General features: G+C 39.9%; 1 protein-coding gene across 3 annotated transcripts in view; it reads left to right on the top strand.

Annotated features, from left to right (window-relative positions):
• The first annotated feature begins 676 nt into the window (after positions 1–676).
• The window catches only part of LOC140479734 (G-protein-signaling modulator 2-like), a 69,319-nt gene continuing 49,311 nt past the window's right edge, over positions 677–20,684 (top strand). The window contains exons 1-2 of one of the 3 annotated variants that reach the window (XM_072573816.1): positions 677–989; positions 16,541–16,847. In XM_072573816.1, the coding sequence (XP_072429917.1) occupies positions 16,789–16,847 (59 nt within the window). In that variant the 5' untranslated portion in view covers positions 677–989; positions 16,541–16,788. The remainder of the gene's footprint in view (positions 990–16,540; positions 16,848–20,684) is intronic. The other 2 variants (XM_072573817.1, XM_072573818.1) reach the window with 2 other exon arrangements.

Here is a 20,684-nt window from a genome sequence, read left to right on the forward strand (position 1 = left end):
GATTGGGTTGGGATATCTGGTCGACATGGACGAGTTAGACCAAAAGGTCTGTTTCCGTGCAGTACATCTCTACGACTGCAGATTGAGGTTGGTTCTTAATTGCCCTCTGGACAATTAGGGATGGGCAATGCATGCGAGAATCATAGAATCCCTACATTATCCCTACAGCTACCCTCCAAAGACCCTCCCACCCAGAACTAACCGTGTCCCTGTAACCCTGCATCTCTGAACTATTGCAGGAAACCGGAGCACTAGGTAGTAAACGACGCAGACAGAAGCAGAATGTGGAAACTCAACAGTCACCCAAAGATTAAATCCAACCATGGGTCCCAGTGCGAATCACTGAACGGCACTGCCCTTGAAAGAAGCAAGCAAACGCGTTTTTATTTTGTAGTTGTCCTCGTCCAGGCAATGTTGTACAAATCGCATGAATGAAAAGAACAAGGGACTGTGTGTGATTTAAGTCGTTCGTTCACTGAGTCAGGTCAGGTAGAATTGGCCGATAGGCTGCCAGGATCTTTATAGTATAGGTGTTCCTAGAACTTGGGGGGCGGGCGCAGCTTCTCCGTCACCATAGCAACGGCGCCGAGTTCGCTTCCTTACCCGAACGCTGATTCAAATTTGAGCCAATGGCATCAGCTCATTTGCCTAATTTATGTAACTGCCGTTGAGTCTGAGCCAGCTCGCGGAAGGCAATGTCTAACTGTAAAAACTAGTGGAAAATCGACCGGGAGTGAGTGGCGGCACTGGGAGGATTAATGTTTGGGGAGGGGAGAGAGGGACAGGCTGGTCTCTCCAGGAAACTGAATTTAGAAAGGATTAAATTTCCAATAAGTGACCAACCTGGAAACCCAACGCCTTCAGTATTCATTAACACAAAGTGAGGTTCGCTGCCGAATGTGATCTGTCTTTAACAAAACCCATTGGCTGGGCCTGATCGAAACACTGCAGTTTCCAGACACCTCCAGGAGACAAGATTTGTGGTCGTGGTCAGTATATGAACAATAAAGACCTCCTTGCTTCCCGTTTGGCTCTCTTGGTCTGTTCGCCACTTTTCACGCTTTGTTTCTAACTTGCGCCTGCCTTCGTGTCCTTTGCCTCTCTCCCTCGCCTTTTGCATTTTCATCAGAGTTGTGCTTGCTTTTGCAAGTCTTTTCACTTGCGTTGCCTTCTGAATTTGAGTTATTCATTGGGGAGCTAATAGTGGGGGGACTGAGGGAAATTAAACTTCAGGTTTGAAGTGTCCCTGTCTGCTAAAAAGTGACAAATACGAAGTACCCTAAATGCTAGTTAAAACTTCGCCTTGTACTGTTGGGTTTGTAGCTGTCCATTAAGTTATTATCCAGCTCAATGGCATTTGAAACGTCTTGTATTCTTTAATCGGATTTCTCCTTCGTGGCCCAGTTTAACATTGGAAATTCATGAGTGAACTGGAGCTAAGACGTCCAGCAGATTGGATTGTGGAGACAAGTTGGAAATTCATCTGTGTTTTAAAGTGAAAGAAATCAGATGCCAATGATAAATTGATAGGATGCCCACAACTAGGGAGAATTTAGATTTAGATTACTTACAGTGTGGAAACAGGCCCTTCGGTCCAACGAGTCCACACCGACCCGCCGAAGAGCAACCCACCCAGACCCATTCCCCTACATTTACCCCTTCACCTAACACTACGGGCAATTCAGCAAAGTCAACTCACCGAACCTGCACATTCTTGGACTATGGGACGAAACCCACGCAGACACGGGGAGAATTGTCTGAGTGCTAACCACTGTGCCACCGTGCCGCCAGTATTTTGGCAAAATTAAACATGGTATAATCTGAAGAAATATCTAACAGTTCCAAGTATTTATCGATTTGGGGGTTAGTGCCAATTTTATAAGAATTTGAACAAAAAAAACCGAAAAAGGGCTTTTTGAATGTCAGTAAGTTTTTGAACTTTACTAGTGGGAAAATAAGCGGATGGATAGAAAGAATCAGAGGTTTCCTTCTTCATCTTAGGCTACAGTGGGTACAGTATATTCAGGAAATTGAAATGTGACAGTTTACACGTCTAGTAACAACGTCCCCCGCCCTACCACACCCCAACACACACCTAACCCCGCATTTAAAATGGACATAAATTATGAATAGATGGAAAATTAGAGCGTCTTTCAGGGTTTATTGCGTCTCTTTGCTTGATTTCCTTGTTTTCCCCATCAAATGTCCCAGCCCAAGGCGAAGCAATTCAATAGTTCCAAGCACAACAGTGGTAATATGTGCTGCACTGAAAATTGTTATAAACTGTGTTTTTACTTCTTTGTGAAAATGCAATTTAAATATAAATCCGAATCTTGTAATCTTTTGAATTTGCATATGAGGGATATATCATCTTTAGTATTCACTGTGAAGAATGAGATCTTTGTATATGTATTGTAATATAAATGTATCTTAGCTTTCATGACTTGCAACAATGGTTTTACTGGTTTGCTGTATTTAGTTTTCATCAAAGCTGTTTTGTTTATTTCAAATCTAGTAATAGATTTTGTATCATGGATGCAAAATGTTTTATAGTGTAGTTTCTTTCAGCAAATATAACCATGTGGAAAGTTTAAAGCTGAATAATATATTGAAGAGCTGTTTTACCGTCTTAGTAAAACATTACTATGTTCATATTATAACTGTTCGCAGATTTTGCTTTTAAAGATTAGCATTTGCTGCCTGGTCTGAATTAAACTTAAGATGTATTATACAAAAGTGCTGAACATTATTCAGTGACATGATCTACTGTATGCCTGATCTACAGTGTGGAATAATTAAAATTAGCCAAGGGACAGCATATGACAACCACCAGTACCACATACAAATAACTATTCAAAACGAGGTAACTTACTGAATTTAAGACTTCAATTTTCAGTTACATATATTAAACAGAGGTAAAGCAATCTTTGAGAAAATTTCTAACTCAGGTTGAGGCTCAGGTTGTAAGTTTGCTTGCTGAGCTGGCAGGTTAGTTTTCAGATGCTTTGTCACCATGCTAGGTAACATCATCAGTGAGCCTCCGGTGAAGTGCTGGTGTTCTGTCCCGCTTTCTATTTATGTGCCTTGGTCTTAAGGTGGGTGATATTGTTTCCAGTTCTTTTTCTCAGAGGTTGGTAAATGGGGTCCAAATCGATATGTTTATTGGTGGAGTTCCAGTTTGAATGCCAAGCTTCTAGGAATTTTCGTTCATGTTGCTGTTTAGCCTGTCCTAGGATGGATGTGTTGTCTCAGTCAAAGTGGTGTCCTCCTTCGTCTGTATATAAGGATACTAGGATCAGTGCGTCATATCTTTTGGTGGCTAGTTGGTGTTTGTGTATTCTAGTGGCTAGTTTTCTGCCTGTCTGTCCAGTGTAATGTTTGATACAGACCTTGCAAGGTATTTTGTAAATGATATTCATTTGTATCTTGTTGGTATAGAGTCCTTTAGATTCATCAGTAGCTGTTTGAGTGTTTTGGTAGGTTTTGTGGGCTACCAAGATGCCAAGGGGTCAGAATAGTCTAGTACTATACCAACTAGCCACCAAAAGGCATGACCCACTATCACTGTCCTTACGTACAGATGAAGAAGGACATTGCTTTGACTGGGACAACACATCCATCCTAGGACAGGCTAAGCAGAGACATGCACGGGAATTCCTAGATGCCTGACATTCAAACTGGAACTGCATCAACAAACACATTGATTTGGACCCCATTTACCCCGCTGAGAAAAAGAACTGGAAATGATATCACCCACCTTAGGAGATGAAGGTACATAAATAGAAAGTGGGACAGAACACCAGTGCTTCACCGGAGACTCACTGATGATGTTATCAAGCATGGTGACAAAACATCTGAAAACAAACCTGTGAGCTCAGCGAGCAAACGTATAACCAGAGGTAAAGCTTTATTTGACTCAATGTCAGAATTAAGATTGGATAAACACTTAATAACTAAGGACTAATCTTGGCATTTCTTTATTTGATTTATTCAAAATTCTTCAAACATGTAAACAGTTGTGATATTATTCCTGTGTCTAAGATCAGTGGATGTAGAGTCAGGAGGAAAAAAAACAGCAGAATAGACCGTAGGAGCTAAGCTTAACTGCTTACTGAAATCCAATCCATCTGTTCTGAAGAAGGGTCACTGGACCAGAACCATGAACTTTTTTTTCTCTCCTAATGCTGCCAGACCTGCTGGATTTCTCCATCAATTTCTGGTTTTGTTCATTTTCAGGGTTGCTTCTTTGGTTAAGAAGATGGGAAGTGGTGTTCTACATTAATTTGTGTAAAGATGGAAACAGAAATTTCTGGAAATTTTCAGATTGGTAACATTTTGTGGAAATAAATCAAGATTTAATGTTTTAGTTTGATGTCCTTTGTGTCAGTTCTGATACTAATTTATCAGAACCTGGAGGTGAATGATTATTTAAAATTTGCATAAACAATTTGGACTTGAGAAATGGAAATTCTAGAGGAATATAATTGAGTTACCTAAGAACTAGGTAGCTACTTGAGCCTGCTTTTCTACTTCATATGATCATGGCTGATCTCATCTCAGCCTCAACTCTATTTTCCTGCTTGTTCTCCATAACCCTTCAACCCATTATTAATTAAAAATCCGCCTATTTCCTCCTTTTAAATTTACTCAATGACCAGACATCCACTGCATTCTCGGAATTCCCGTGCATGTCTCTGCTTAGCCTGTCCTCCTATTCACTACCCTTTAAAGAGAAGTAATGTATCTTCATCTGTTTTAAATCTGCTACCTCTTAACCCTTCTATTATAGTTTCAGGATATGTTAAATTTGTACTAGTCCTTGGTCAAATCACACTTGGAGCACTGCTCTTGTCTCCATATTATTATTTTTCCTTATTTATTCTTATGGATGTGGGCATCGCTGGCTGGCCGGCATTTATTGCCGGTCTCTGGTTGTCCTTGAGAAGGTGGTGATGAGCTGTCTTATTGAACTGCTACAATCCACCTGCCATTAGGGACGGAATTCAAACAAGTGAAGGTAAGCTGATATGTTTTCAAATTAGGATGGTAGGTGGCTTGGAGGGGAACCTGAAGGTGGTGGTGTTCCCATATATCTGCTGCTCTTGGCCTTTTAGATTGAAGTGCTTGTGGGAAGGTATTGTCTTGAGGATCTTTGGTGAATTTCTGCAGTGCACCTAATAGATAAAACACACTACTGTTACTGAATGGCACTGTAACAAACTCTCTCCATCACATACAATCAAGTGGGTTGCTTTGTCCTGGATGGTGTCAAGCTTCTTGAGTGTTGTTGGGGCTGCCAGGCAAGTGAGGAATATTCCATCACACTCCTGGATTGTGCTTTGTAGATGGTAAACTGGAGTACAATTCTGTTGTTGTTGATGGCCCACAGCATCTCATGAATACCCAGTCTTGAGTTGCTGGATTTGTTTTGACGTCTGTCCTATTTAGCATTGCAATAGTACCACACAACACAGTGAAGGTTATTCTCAACATGAAGGTGGGACTTTGTCTCCACAAGGACTATGCGATGGTCACACTTATTGGTACTGTCTTGGACAGATGCATCTGCAGCTGGTTGGTTCCCTTACCCCTGCCGCAGACCCAGATTTGCAGTTACATCCTTTAGGAGCCGACTAGCTCAATCAGTGTTACTACTGCTGAGCCACTCTTGGTAGTGGACATTGAAATCCCCTACTCAGAGTATATTTTGCGCCCTTGCTTTTGCGTTCTGTGCTTCCTCTACGTGTTGCTCAACATGGACTGGTCAGCTGAGGGAGGACAGTGCATGGTAACCAGCAGGATGTTCCCTTGCCTGTGTTTAACATGAAGTCATAAGACTTCATGGGATCCAGTCAATGCTGAGGAATCCCATGGAACTCCCTCCCGACTGTATACCATTGTACTGACACCTCTGTGGGTCTGTCCTGCCGGTGGGACAAGACATATTCAGGAATGGTGATGGTGCTGATTGGGACTTTGTCTGTAAGGTATGATTTAAAGAGTATGACTGTCAGGCTGTTGCTTGATTAATGTGAGACAGCTCTCTCAGCACGAGCCCCCAGATGTTAGTGAGGAGGACTTCACAGGATTGACAGATCTGTTTCTGCTTTTGTCTTTTCTGGTGCCGAGGTCGATACCAGGTGATCCATCCAGTTTCATCTCTTCGAGACTTTCTAGCGATTTATACAAGTTAATGGCATGCTTGGCCATTTCAGAGGGCAATTGAGAGTCAACCCCATTGCTGTGGGTCGGGAGTCATATGTAGGTCAAATCAGGTGAGGATGGTAGATCTCTCCCCTTGAATGACATTAGTGAATCAGTTGGGTTTTTACAACAATTGGCAATGACTTCATGATCATCAGTAGATTCTGAATTCCAGAATTTTAAAAAAAATTGAATTCAAATTCCACCATTTGCCATGGTGGCATTTGAACCTGGGCCCCAAGAACATTATGATTGAGATTCCCTACAGTGTTGAAACAGGCCATTCGGCCCAAAGAGTCCACACCAACCCTCTGAAGAGTAACCCTCCCAGACCCATTCCCCTAACCTATATTTACCCCAGACTAATGCACCTAACACTGTGAGCAATTTAACATGACCAATTCACTTGACCTGCACATCTTTGTGACTATGGGAGGAAACTGGAGCACCTGGAGGAAATGCATGCATTCACAGGTGTGCAAACTCCACACAGACAGTCACCCAAGGCAGGAATTGATCCCGGGTCCCTGGTGCTGTGAGTCAGTAGTGTTAACCACTGAGCCACCGTACCACCTCGGTCTCTGGATTAATAGTCTAGCATTAATACCAATAGGTCATCGCCTTCCCATGCAAATGTTACAGGCGCTGGAAAAAATGTAGAAAAGAATATTACTAGTGCTGAGTGGATACATTTAACCAGAAAACATGGAACAGGCTGGGATTTTTTTCTGTCCAAAAATAAGAGAGTTCAGATGTTTTCTTGTATTTATGATTATGTACTTTGGCTTGTTTTTTAGAAAACATATGATCCCGTAGAGGCTTTTAAAATTATGTGTAGGTTTTATTTCGGTTATTGTAAAGAGGATGTTTCTTCTGTGTGACATCAAAATTTGGGGTGTTATGAACTTAGCTAGACCCCTCAAATCACGTTTTAAGCAGGTAGCCCAGACCGTAATTTAGCGAAACAAATAGCAAGGTGTATAGTTGATATTCCCAGAGTAAATTAGCTGGTTCAACTGCCAAGTTTTAAACAAACAAAATTTATTTCCAAAATTATGCAGTAAAACACAAAGAACAGAAAACAGAACAATGGACAACTTATAATTATCCAAACCTGACTTAATGGTGCTGTTCCAAAAATACTTGCAACAGTCACAATACACACATCATTTATAACAAACAGTAAAACATGGCACAAGCAACTTGCAGTTCGAAATCAGAAGGGCAGAAGGAGACAGAAAAGGCTTCTAACTTCCCCTAAGACTCTTATTCAACACCATACCTGAACTGAATTGAACTACACAGCTAGAGAGCTGGCCAGCCTTTTTGATTATGCCGGGTTTTTTAAGACAAGGAAATCTTAAGTTGAAGGTATTATCTGTTCAGGTAAACAGAAAGCCCCAATGAACCATTCAAACTTCAGATACGAGGGAGCCTGGTCAATTACCCCTTCTCTGATAAAAAGCTCAAGGACATAGTAACCTTGTAACAGAAGCAATATTGTGACAGGGGCTATAAGTCTCAGAATACAAGTAGATGCAAGCAGATATTTGGAAGGTTACTAAATCAGTGGTAAGAACATCAGTGAGATGATTTATCTGTTTTAATTTCTGTTCTTGATTCATTCTTCTCATTCAGATCTGAACTTATCCTGTTTCTTTACAATGTCCAAAATATATTATTTTGCAATCTTACTGATTGCAATTCTTTTAGGAGACATATCTTCAGGTTGAAGAACCCTCAATTAGCTGGTAATAATCCCTATCTCTCAAAACGAAATTACTTGTTCTTTCATTTCTGTCATGTTCATTCACCTTGGGGTTATAGATTGTATCGCAACGACTAAAATTGATTACAATTTCATAGGCCTAGCTTGACCTGAGCAGAATATAGCTTCACTATGATTTCTTGAAAATTGAACTCAATTGGTTTGCAGTTGATATTTCTGAGCTGAAAATGTGTTGCTGGAAAAGTGCAGCAGGTCAGACAGCATCCAAGAAGCAGGAGAATCGATGTTTCGGGCATGAGCCCTTCTTCAGGCTCATGCCCGAAATGTCGATTCTCCTGCTTCTTGGATGCTGCCTGACCTGCTGCGCTTTTCCAGCAACACAGTTTCAGCTCTGATCTCCAGCATCTGCAGTCCTCACTTTCTCCTAGTTGATATTTCTGGTCTAGTTTTACATGTTTTGGTATGTTGAGTCTCTTTTTCTTGATTCTTGTCCTGAACCATATCTTTTTCTCTAAAGGAACAAGCCTATAGAATAAACGTAGTTGTCTCCTACAGCTTATGAATGATCATGTGAACATACAGCAAGCTGAAAATATTAATGGAGCATGGAATGTTACTTGAGAATTACCTTTGTATTACTGTCAACTGGATTTTTCTATGTTTTGGGGGGGTTGGTGGTTACGGCTGTATTTGTAAACAGAGAATAAAAATCTTAAATTTATTTTTCAGTTGATATGCAAGTTTGATGCCAAGTTCCAACTGGTAATCCTTCAGGCTAATCTTGTAAATTAAGAATATTTATCTGTTCAGGCCACAGTAACTCTGTTAGAGGTAGCCTTGTTTGTCATATTATGTTTCAATTCCTTGTCAGTTAACACACTTATCTCTGATATAAACAGGACAATATTTGACAGTTCTATATTTCACACAACCAGAACTGGCACATTGCAGCCCAAAGTCTTTGTTTTATTATGCTTTTTAAGTAGGTAAGGCAGGAGGCTGGAAGAACACAGCAAGCCAGGCAGCATCAGGTAGTGCAGAAGTCGACGGTTTGGGTGTAAACCTTCTTCAGGTCTCCATCCCCAGTCCTGAAGAAGGGTTGCACTCAAAACATTGACTTCTGCACCTCCCTGATGTTGCATGGCTTGCTGTGTTCTTCCAGCCTCCTGCCTGTCTACTTTGGATTCCAGCATCTGCAGTTTTTTTTGCCTCTTTTAAGTGGGAAAGCCATATATTTCAATTAACAATACTGTTTTAGTATATGGTTTAGGTTCGCTCACTGAGCTGTCGGTTTGATATCCAGACGTTTCATTACCTGGCTAGGTGACATCATTAGCGGCGACCTTCAAGTGAAGCGAAGCTGTTGTCTCCTGCTTTCTATTTATATGTTTGTCCTGGATGTGGTTCCTGGGGTTTGTGGTGTTTTAGTATCCAGAAAACACTTTCTACATCTGCATGATTTATTCATTAATATTGTCTAGTTCTTATCTGCACTCTGTCTCATTGAGAGTTAACATTTGTTGTATTTTAATTATCGGCAGATTTTAAAACCTGATTTTTAGCCTAAGTCATGAGGGATGTTTCAGTTCATTTAGACGTGGGTTTTACTGACTGGCCCATCATTTAATGCCTATTTCTAAATACCCTTGAGATGGTGATGGTGAACTATCTTCTTGAATTGCTGCAATCCATTTTGTTGGTACATTCATAATACCATAAGGATGTTCCAGGATTTTTTCTCAGTGACACTGAAAGAAAGAAAGATGGCTGTATTCCAAAGCAGGAAGATGAGTACCTTGAAAGGGAACTGGCAGGTGTTGGTGTTGCCTTGATTTTTTCTTTGAAATGAGTGGTTGTAGGATTGGAAGGTTCTGTCTGGGAAACTTTGGAGTTCTATAGCCTGTATATTAATGGTGAAAGTAATGAATGTTTGTGGATGGTTTGAAGGTTCTGCAGTGATGGAGCTGCACTCATCCAGGCATTTGTGGAGAATTACATCACACACCTGGCCTTTGTCTTGTAGATGGTGGACAAGTGTTGGGGAGTTGGGAGATGATATACTTGTTGAATGATTCCCAGCTTTTGATCTTTACTTGTTGCCACAGTATTTATATAGTGAGTCTAGTTCCGTTTCTGATCCATGGTAATCCCTGGAATGTTGGTAGTGGGTTAATGTAATATAAAGGGGTGATGGTTGGATTATTTTCTTATTGGAAATGGTCATTGTCTGGCTTTTGTCTGATGCAAATGCCACATATCACCCTAAACCTGGATACTGTGCATATCTTGTTGCATTTGGACACAAACTGCTTTGGTATCTGTGGAGTCGTGAACATTGCTGAACATCTTGTTATTGATGAAGCAGCTGATGATAGGGCCTAGGGCAAATAAAATTGCACCATCAGGGTCCTCTTGTGGCAGGGTGGTAGTGTCCCTGGACCAGGAGGCCTGGGTTCAAGTCCCACCTGTTCCAAAGGTGTGTAATAATGTAGGTTTGCTCGCTGAAGGTTCATTTTCAGAATTATGTAACATCTTCAATGAGATTCTGGATGAAGCCTATATTAGCATAATCTATAAAATAGGTAGAAGCTGAACAAAAGTGGAAGAATATGTATTGTCATGTCAATTCCTGAACAGGTTGATTTTTAGAATTTTTTTTGAGTAATGATCAAGACCTACGTGAAATTGAGATTATTTTGATTTTTAAAAAAACGTATTCCTCCTTTACAGAATGGTTTTTAGCTTTGAGGGAAACTTCCAGGTAGTGGTGCTCCCATGCATTTGCTGTCCTCGTCCTTCCAAATGGCGGAGGTCACAGCTTTGGAAGCTGCCTTTAATGATGTTTTAGATGGTAGAACTGCTGCCACTGTGTTGGTGGTGGACAGAGTGAATGATGAAGGTAGTGGATGAATGTGACAATAAGTGGCAGCTTTGAGCTGTGTTTTCATTATGGATACACTAGAACCAATACTTACTTATAGAATCACAGAATGCTCACAGTGTGTAAACAGGTTCTTCAGCCCAACAAGTCCTCACTGACTCTCCGAAGAGTAACCCACCCAGACCCTTCCCTATTGTAATTTGATTTTTAATGTCTTAGCCCTGTTTAGCTGAATTTCTTTCAGCTTGCGTCGTTAGAGATCTGTGCTTTGGATGATAAGTAATATTTAGTTTGACAAGAAGATATGGCAGCTACAATCCAGAAGATAGAACAGTTCCGTTCAGAAAGTAAATGCTAAAACTTTGACTAAGAGTTATTTCATTCTTGTTTAAAAAACATTTGTGTTTGATGAATTTCCTTGGTTTTATTTACAATCTAGAGGGTTTGTTGCATTTGGTAACAAAAGCCTGGAAATTGACATACACAGTACTATCATATGATTGAATGCAGATATCAGATTTGTATTTCCACTACTTAACAATAAATTGGTTAATGCTTTATTTTAAAATGGCAAAGGGAGGCATTCATTGTACACATTATGTATTTCTACAATGAAACTTACTCAAAATATTTTCGGGCTAAATTCTTGATAAAAGCCACTACAAAATAGTGGCCTATTAAATCGGTTGTGGAAGGTGATTTCATGCTTTAGAAGCCTGCTCTAATATATGATTTTGTCTAGATGTTAAAACCTGTGAAGCATTTCATATAATTTTGTGATTTAGCATAATCTTAGCAGGTTTTGAGAAGATTTGTAACTCAGATTGAGGCTCTGGATGTAGGTTTACTCGCTGAGCTGGAAGGTTCATTTTCAGAATTATGTAACATCTTCAATGAGTCTCTGGATGAAGCCTATATTAGCATAATCTATATAATAGGTAGAAGCTGAACAAATGTGGAAGAATATGTATTGTCATGTCAATTCCTGTGATTTAAGAATTTTCTGATTGGTCAGAATTCTTGTCACAATTACTTCCAGACCCTTTTTTTTTAAATTGCTTTGTTTTGGAATTGACTGTATTTATGTGTGTAGATCATTTAGCTGAATTAAAATAATTGTGTCTTTGAGATTAAAATATGTATTTTAGCCTCAAATCCTTGACAAACATATTTTATTTTTGTTCAGAATTGTTCTTTGATAAAATGTTTAACATTCTGTAATATGATAACTGTATTGCCTACACTTTCGATCATAATTCTACTTTCTTTGAGCAGAGGAACTACTGTATTATGTAATCAGTAGATTTTGATTTTTTATACAATATCAACTAACATATAGAAAATTGACCATTGAGTGAACTGTGCACTGAATATTATATTTTCTTTAAATTTCACTACCTTCCCAGTTGTTTGAAAGCTATTTCTGCTGAGCATTTTTATTATGACTACTCTACTCTACCATTTATAATAGTCACAAATGACTCCACTGTAGTCATAAAAATGTTTTGATGATAACTTGCTAAGCTTATAATTTCAGTAACTTGGTCAACTTTGACAGTAGAATGCTGTAGTGTCCTAGGTTTTGTGAACAAATTCTGCTGGATCAACCCCTTGTTTATGTGACCTCAAACGATATTATAAGTGATTAGAACCTTATTTTTGTATTCTTTATATGCAAATACAATTAATATTGACGTTTGGAAGTCTGCTTTTTCAATTATTCCCCCTATGATGTTAATATGAAATATAATTAATTTGGCAACCTGCGAAATCCATTTGACATGGAGCAGAAGTGCATTCCTACCAAGTTCCTGACACTGCCGCCTGCTCCTGGGGCTGTGGAAGAGAACGGGGAAGAGAGAAGCCAATGGAGAATAAAAGATCCCTCATTCTGAGACACCGTTTCTGAGACATTAGGAAGGGCAGATCTACCTAACAAATAAAAGGCAACTTTATGATAAAGTATTTGAGCATAAAGCAAAAAATCAGGAAACAGATACAGAAATGGAAATACTGTGAAGTAGTCATCGTAATCTAAAAGTGTGGTATCAATTTACCAACCAGTGCTGAGAAATATCAAGTGATGGATTGGAAACAGTGATTGTGGTGGAAGCCGTGTGCTAAATATTTTTTAAAAGATACATTAAATTTGTCAGTTTTGTTTGTCTGAAAGCTATTTATGTTGAGCATTTTTAATTTGGCCCCTCCGCCATTATAAATCCTGCTTTTAAGATGACCACTTCGCAGATATTCCTAACAGAGGTTACACCAAGCTGACTATAGTTTTTGCAAAGATGCTAACACATGGCATGTGGATTGTCCTTCCTTTACTGAAATATGCCAGGTGCTGGCAGGTGGGACTAGATTGGGTTAGAATATCTGGTTGGCAAGGACGAGTTGGACTGAAGGGTCTGTTTCTGTGCTGTACATCTCTATGACTGTATGCTCCCACTTCTTTTGGATTGGAGATGAATGATTTGTTAATGACATTTATGGATATTTGGAATAATTTCTCACTGTTTTTGTTAAGGCGTCATCTAACTATTTCAGCTTGTTTTACCTTGCCAGTTAACTTTGCCAAACAGCAATTCCACGACTCAGGTAGGCTTTGGCTGCTAAATTGAAATGTTACAAATAAATAAGAGAAAAAGACCTATTTGTTTTCAGTTATGAAATGTGCTCCAAAGCTACTTGCCACCACTGAAATTATTAACTTTGCCATTTTATTGAAGAAGTCCTGGTGCATAATTCAGGAGAATATAGTGTACTTTAAAATGTACATTTAATACAAACATTTTTGAACTAGTATCATTTGTGTGTTTGACAAGTATTACACTATAAAACAAAGTGACAATTTAGACAAAATCATGCACTGTTGGCGTCATTGGCAAAGCAAGTATTTGTTGCCCATCCCTAATTGCCATTTAAACTGAATTGCCTGCTAGGCCATTTCTGTGTGCATTTAAGAGTTAACCAAATTGCTGTGGGCTTGGAGCTGCATGGTGGTCAAGGATGGCAGATTTTCTTACTTAAAGGACATTAGTGAACCAACTAGATTCTTTCTTCAGCAAAATTGAAAGTTTTATCAATAAGGAAGTTAACTTTGAATTTCAGATTTTAAAACAGTAAATTGAATTCAATCAGCTGCTATGGTGTGATTTGAATCCCCACCCCCAGACCATTAGTCTGTGTCTTTAGGTTAGTGAGTGGTTCAGTGACATTACCACTTTCCACCATCCCTGACATGGTAACGAGATTGTAACACCTACCAGATATTTAAGTAACAATCTTTTTAGGTAAAATTGAAAGTAGTGTTTGCAGTTTCCTGCACTATGCAGACATTGCAATGATAAAGATATGAAAAATTAGTATAATTTTATCCATAATCAATGTTAAAGTTAATTGATTCAAGCAAATAGTTCAATTAGATTCAATTTCTCAAGCATATTTTTGGCTATGACGTTTACTGTAAAATAAAAATGACAACACATACAAAGCTATCTGATTGTCAGAGTTATTTTACAATGTGAAAATAAAATTAACTAGTTGAATTTTCTGCTTTAAGAAATGTGCTCAATGCTCAAAGAAAGTAACTTGATTTTTGAACATGAAGATTCCAACTGGCAGAATCCCCTTTTACTTTTGAATTTTTATAGCTATACTTTTTAGGCCTGGATTGCACAAATCATTAGGAGGATCTTCATTTTGGGTTGTTAGGAATTTAAGCAGTAAAATTCAAAATAGAATTATATAAGTTTCTGTAATATATCTCTTGAACTATGAATGGACTATAGCAGAAATCTTGCTGTAATGTCATTCATAGGATAATTGTCATTTTTAGGCCAACTTTAACTGCCATTTTTAAATGTAGGATGGATAAGTTTCAACAACTAAATGGTGGCTTTTTGCTGGGATCCTTTTAATTAAGTAAAGGTTGTGCTGCTTGCCAAATCCAAGGGCATGCAAGTCATGGGTTGCCTCCACCGCCAAATCTAAGTGATCTGATGCCTGGAGGAAGAACGCCTCCTCTTCCAATCAATGGCGAACGGTGGCTCAGTGGTTAGCACTGTTGCCTCACAGCGCCAGGGACCCAGGTCTGATTCTAGTTTCGCACGACTGCCTGTGTGGAGTTTGCACATTCTTCCTGTGTCTGCCTGGGTTTTCTCCAGGTACTCCGGTTTGCTCCCACAGTCCAAAGATGTGCAGGTTAAATGCTAAATTGCTCATAGTGTTCAGGGATGTGTAGGTTAGGTGCATTAGTCAGAGTGAAATGTAGAGTAATAGGGGAATAGGTCTGAGTGGGCTACCTTTAGGAGGGTCGGTGTGGATTTGTTGGGCTGAAGGGCCAGTTTCCACACTGTAGGAATTCTCATTCAACCACAGCATCAACGTCAATTTCACCAGTTTCCTCATCTCCCCTCCCCCCACCTCAACACTCCAACTCGGCGCAGCCCTCTTGAACTGTGCTACCTGTCCACCCTCCTTCTCGTCTAACTGCTCCACCCTCCCCTCTGACCTATCACCATCAACCCCCACCTGCATGTACCTATTACCTGCCCAGCTATTCATCTCCCACCACTACCACCACCACAACCACCACCCCAAAGAAGTGCTTATGCCTGAAACATCGATTCTCTTGCTCCTCAAATGCTGCCTGACCTGCTGTGCTTTTCCAGTGCCACACTTTTTGACTCTCATCTCCAGCATCTGCAGTCCTTACTTTCTCCTGTTTGCTGTGCCTTTGTTTAGTAACTTTACTTACTTGGCAAACTTGAGTTTAGAAGAACAAGAAGTAATCTTTATTAGAACATGTAGATCTTGAGGAAACTTAACAATGTGGATGCTGAAAGACTAAAACTAAAGGATTTAATTTAGGACAGCACAGTGGCTCAGTGGTTAGCACTGTCGCCTCAGCAACAGTAACCCGGGTTCGATTCCAGCCTCTGGTGACTGTCTGTATGGAGTTTGCACATTCTCCCCGTGTCTGCGGGTACTTCGGTTTCCTCCCACAATTCAATGATGTGCAGTTTAGGTGAATTGACCATGCTAAATTGCCCATGGTATTCAGGGATTTTGAGGTTAGGTGAATTAGTCTGGGGCAAATGCAGAGTAATAGGGGAATGGTCTAGGTGGGTCATTCTTCTGAGGGTCAGTGTGGACTTGTTGGGCTGATGAGCCTGTTTCCACACTGCAGGGATTCTATGATTTAGAAGATAAGGGGTCTCTGATTTAAAGTGGAAATGAGCCTTTGTTTTCTCTGAGGTCATTAGTGCTTGGAATTCTCCCTCCCCAGAGGGCAATTTTGAACATTTGCAAGGCTGAGTTGGATAGTCTCAATTGACAAAGGGTTTAGATCAGAGAGGTGCTGGAAAAGCACAGCAAGCCAAGCAGCATCCGAGGAGCAGGAAAATCGACGTTTCGGGCAAAAGCCCTTCATTAGAATTGACAAAAGGGCCCAGTGGGCATAGGGAATGGAGAGGAAGTCTTATCGAGTCTACAATCTGATCAAACCTGATATTATCAAATGGTGGAGCAGATTTCAGGCAGTGAGTGCTTTTGAATGGCGTACTCCTTCTTCTAATTGTTTCCTGTATTTTCTTTGTTTGCATGGAATTTCTGTCTTCATTGGAGATTGTCACTAGATAAAAGCAATCATTAAAGTTTATACAAATAAGCTGTATATTTTATGGGTTATCATGCAAATGTTCCTATGTTTTCTTTTGTAGGTTACAGTAGAAGAATCTGGGGCCATTATTAAAAAGTCACACGACGTTTTGTGATCTGAAATAACTATGATCTTCAGGAACTAGAAAAAAATGGGAAAAGAGCCCACAATGTAGTCGGCATTCCTGAAGATGTCATGCATAGGTAATTTGTATCTTGGACATTAATTGAATTTTAAACTAAAATAGGAATTAACATCCTTCTGGAGCCAACAGTGGATATGTTGAGTGATGTCATATGACGCAACTGAATGGATGCAAATAATATTTTGGTTAGCCTGCGTGAGCACCCTTATCATATCCGATACAGGTAGGAATTCTTCAATTTTTTGTTTAACTTGTAAATTATATAAACTTGTTTGAATGTTTTCATTCAATTTTGGCCTATATTGGTAAAACAATTAAACATTTATCTTTTTAAATAACTTAAAAAGCACTTTTTAAGAAGAATCTTGTATCTCTTGATTCTTCCCTTAGGAATTTTAATCACACTGAGTTAATCTCCACCACTCCAGCCAAAATGGGGATCAAATCCTGTGCTCTGGACATCAGCCTGATCCAGCCAATTAAGCCACCTAGTCCTCTAAGAATGTGCATTGTCTCTTATAGTAAAAATATGGAAATCTATAAATTGGACAAAAATCCAATAAAATACAAAAGTCAAAAAATGCAAATCAAAGTATTTTTTTCCCTACTTATACTGGATGTACATGTGTGAAAGTCAGATTTTTTAGATTAATTTTTAAGGTTAAATTTATGGGGTCAATTATTGCATGGATACTACTTTTTAAGGCATTGAAATTCATGCTACAGTCCAAAAAAGATCATTAGCAGAAGCCCAATTGATCTCTAAATAAAGAAAAAAGACACAACTAATTACAGTAATTTCATGAGTTCTACAGGGAAACTGAGCTGCACACAACCTGACTCTGATCTGATGCGTCTTAAATGTTCACACTAAATTCTTCCATTTCCCTTCATTTTCCCTCATCTACTACCCGGGGGGGTTAGCTCAAATGGTAGAGCGTTGCCTTTGCATGCGAGAGATAGTGGGATCGATGCTCGCATGCTCCACTTCCTTTGTGGGTGGCACAGTGGTTAGCGCTGCTGCCTCACAGCGCTGGAGACCCGGGTTCAATTCCCGCCTCAAGCGACTGACTGTGTAGAGTTTGCACGTTCTCCCCTTGTCTGCATGGGTTTCCTCCAGGACCTCCAGTTTCCTCCCACAGTCATAAAGATGTGCAGGCCAGGTGAATTGGCCATGCTAAATTGCCCGTAGTGTTAGGTGAGGGATAAATGTAGGGGTATGGGTGGGTTGCGCTTCGGTGGGTCGGTGTGGACTTGTTGGGCCGAAGGGCCTGTTTCCACACTGTAATGTAATCTACTGTTGTTTTAGTTTTTAAAACCAGCATTTTAAGCTTTTATTTCTGAAAGTTATCGGGCATTTTACTCTCCTACAGTTTCACCGATCATTGTAGCTGTGAGAAATTGTCAACAGCTGTATGGTATTTACAGTGAAGTAAATGCATATAGGCCTATCTTGTAGGAAATGATGGTGTGGTAAACTTTGTATCATACTAATTATACTAATTATAGTGCTCATTCAATAATGAATTTAAGAAACCCGTAGCCTAACATTGTACATAAAAATGCATAATAGCACAAAAAAATTTCATTTCCTCATTGTAACATTTATGTACAGAATAATACCTTGACTCTCAAATATTGATCTGTTTATCTTTGAAGAGCTAGGGTTGACTTTTAGATGAGATATATGGAAAATTCCAGATTTTTTTTGGCCAAACATAGGGGATCGACTTTATTATCGTTAGTTCTCTTTGCCTTTATTAAATATATTCTGACAGGTTTTTGTCTTTTCTCCAAATCATATCTTGTGCATGGCATCAAATATGTACAGGTGCTTTCTTTTTAAGATTGTACCGCCTATTAAGTTCCTGAGAAAATAGGATAGTGAATCCAGCAACAAATTACTTGGCTGCATCATAGGAATTTAGGTAAATTAAAGACTGGTCTGAAATTTGTACAGGCATTCCCAGCATAATTTCAGAAGTTGGAAATGCTGCAGGAGGTCTGAGAATTAGGCTCAGCTTTTATACTTTTGCCGTGTAAGCTACAGTGCTCAAACCATCTCCTTTGTCAAAGGAATGGAACATGTAGTCTTGATCCTTCTTTAATCATATGTTGGGGTCTGTTGTATTGCTGATATGCCAATAGAAAGCAGAGACAAGACTTTCTAAATGGTGGAAGCAAAGTTTGCTTGACTTGGAATGCTGAAATCCCTGGCAGCTTTTGAGTTATTTTATGTTGCTGTGGTCAGTAGAAAGGGCTGTGAGCACTATATTTTCTCACTCTTCCCAAGTTGATGTCCATGTTGTGCTTATATGAGCAGAGTTTCCACCAATAATTTTAAAATATGGGACCTTCTCTGTGCACTTGGGAGAAGTCAGCTGCAGCACTAACCTCGACATGGGAAAACAAGAAGGAATGTGTAACTTTTTTTAGATTAGATTAGATTAGATTACTTACAGTGTGGAAACAGGCCCTTCGGCCCAACAAGTCCACACTGCCCCGCCGAAGCGTAACCCACCCATACCCCTACATCTACATTTACCCCTTACCTAACACTATGGGCAATTTAGCATGGCCAATTCACCTGACCTGCACATCTTTGGAGTGTGGGAGGAAACCAGAGCACCCGGAGGAAACCCACGCAGACACGGGGAGAACGTGCAAACTCCACACAGTCAGTCGCCTGAGGCGGGAATTGAACCCAGGTCTCAGGCGCTGTGAGGCAGCAGTGCTAACCACTGTGCCACCGTGCCACCCACTTGTTACAAATGGCTTTACATTTCGACTCCAGTGATCCTCATATGTTTGTGGATGGATGATTGAGACAACCCACACCGGTGTCCAAGGAGTCAGTTGCATAAAACTTCAATATAACTGTCACCATTCCTTCAGGTCACGAGTCATGTTTCAGCAGTTAGTGTAATTCTGTGTCAGTGTCTGGGATGTTCTCAGTGTGCATTCTCAGTGATTTTTGCCTTGATCATTCAGAGGAAATGGCATTGAGGACAAGATGCTTTGGCCCACTTGCATGTCATAAAGCGTCCTTCAGCTTCAATCTTTCATGTGAAGACTGTTAAACATCTGCTCACAGTTGTTGCCAGTCTTGGTCTTGCTGGTGCATTTGTTCCTCCATTTCTTTATGCTTTCTTGCGTTGTGTCCTATTTTGGCTGAACCCATCAGTGAATCTTGCAATGAACCTGTGTGGCAAACATAAGAAACTGAAAGGTCCTCACTGCTGTGAATGGGTATCCTTCTCATCACTCATAAATGCCTGTTTGACATACTCCTCCATTCATGAGACATGAACTACTGACGAGGAGGGCTATGGCATGCCTGTATATGGTACTTGTACTTTATTCTGATGAATGCAGCAGCAGTCATATTGCAAAGACATTTGGGAAATTGTAGTGCTGCATGAGTCATGATACCTTTTCTGTGCCACATTGCATATAAGAACACATTGCAGATTACTTGCACTTTAAAGTGTTAGGAAATCAAATTGGTGTCTTGTACAGCCTATGAAAGCCTGCCCTACTTTGTTTTGTGGCCTGCAGGTATCTCCTTTTAAGGTTGCTTGTGATCATTTCCATTCACAGAGATGATTATATTCAATCTGCAGTGAACAATGACATGGTCAAAATCACTTGTGTCCAGGGTTTGCATACCCAACAGGTATATACCGCATGCATTTCACATGCACAATGATATAGTTGCGAAGGACTGCAAGTAATGATTGACTCAGTGCCTGTTGAATTGACTCCCATCTTTCAGAAGTGAAGCTCCTGATTTTAAAAAAAAAAGCCTGATTCCTGCCACTCCATGTGCAACTTAGTCATTTTCTGTTCGTATTTTATAGTTAGAATATGGAAGGAAATGCAGGTCACCCTTGGCATCGCAAGTCATAGGCTCAGCATGGTCAAGGATACCTCTTAACTTGCCTTTTTCTACTTGGCAAGTCTTGCACAGCCCATCACTACATGATCCCACCCACAACCTTGACTTACCACCATACCCTCGACTGAGCCCAATCAATCCCCCTGAGGCTTGTCACTTCAC

This window comes from Chiloscyllium punctatum, chromosome 7 (assembly GCF_047496795.1).
Source record: "Chiloscyllium punctatum isolate Juve2018m chromosome 7, sChiPun1.3, whole genome shotgun sequence".
NCBI classification, from domain to species: domain Eukaryota; kingdom Metazoa; phylum Chordata; class Chondrichthyes; order Orectolobiformes; family Hemiscylliidae; genus Chiloscyllium; species Chiloscyllium punctatum.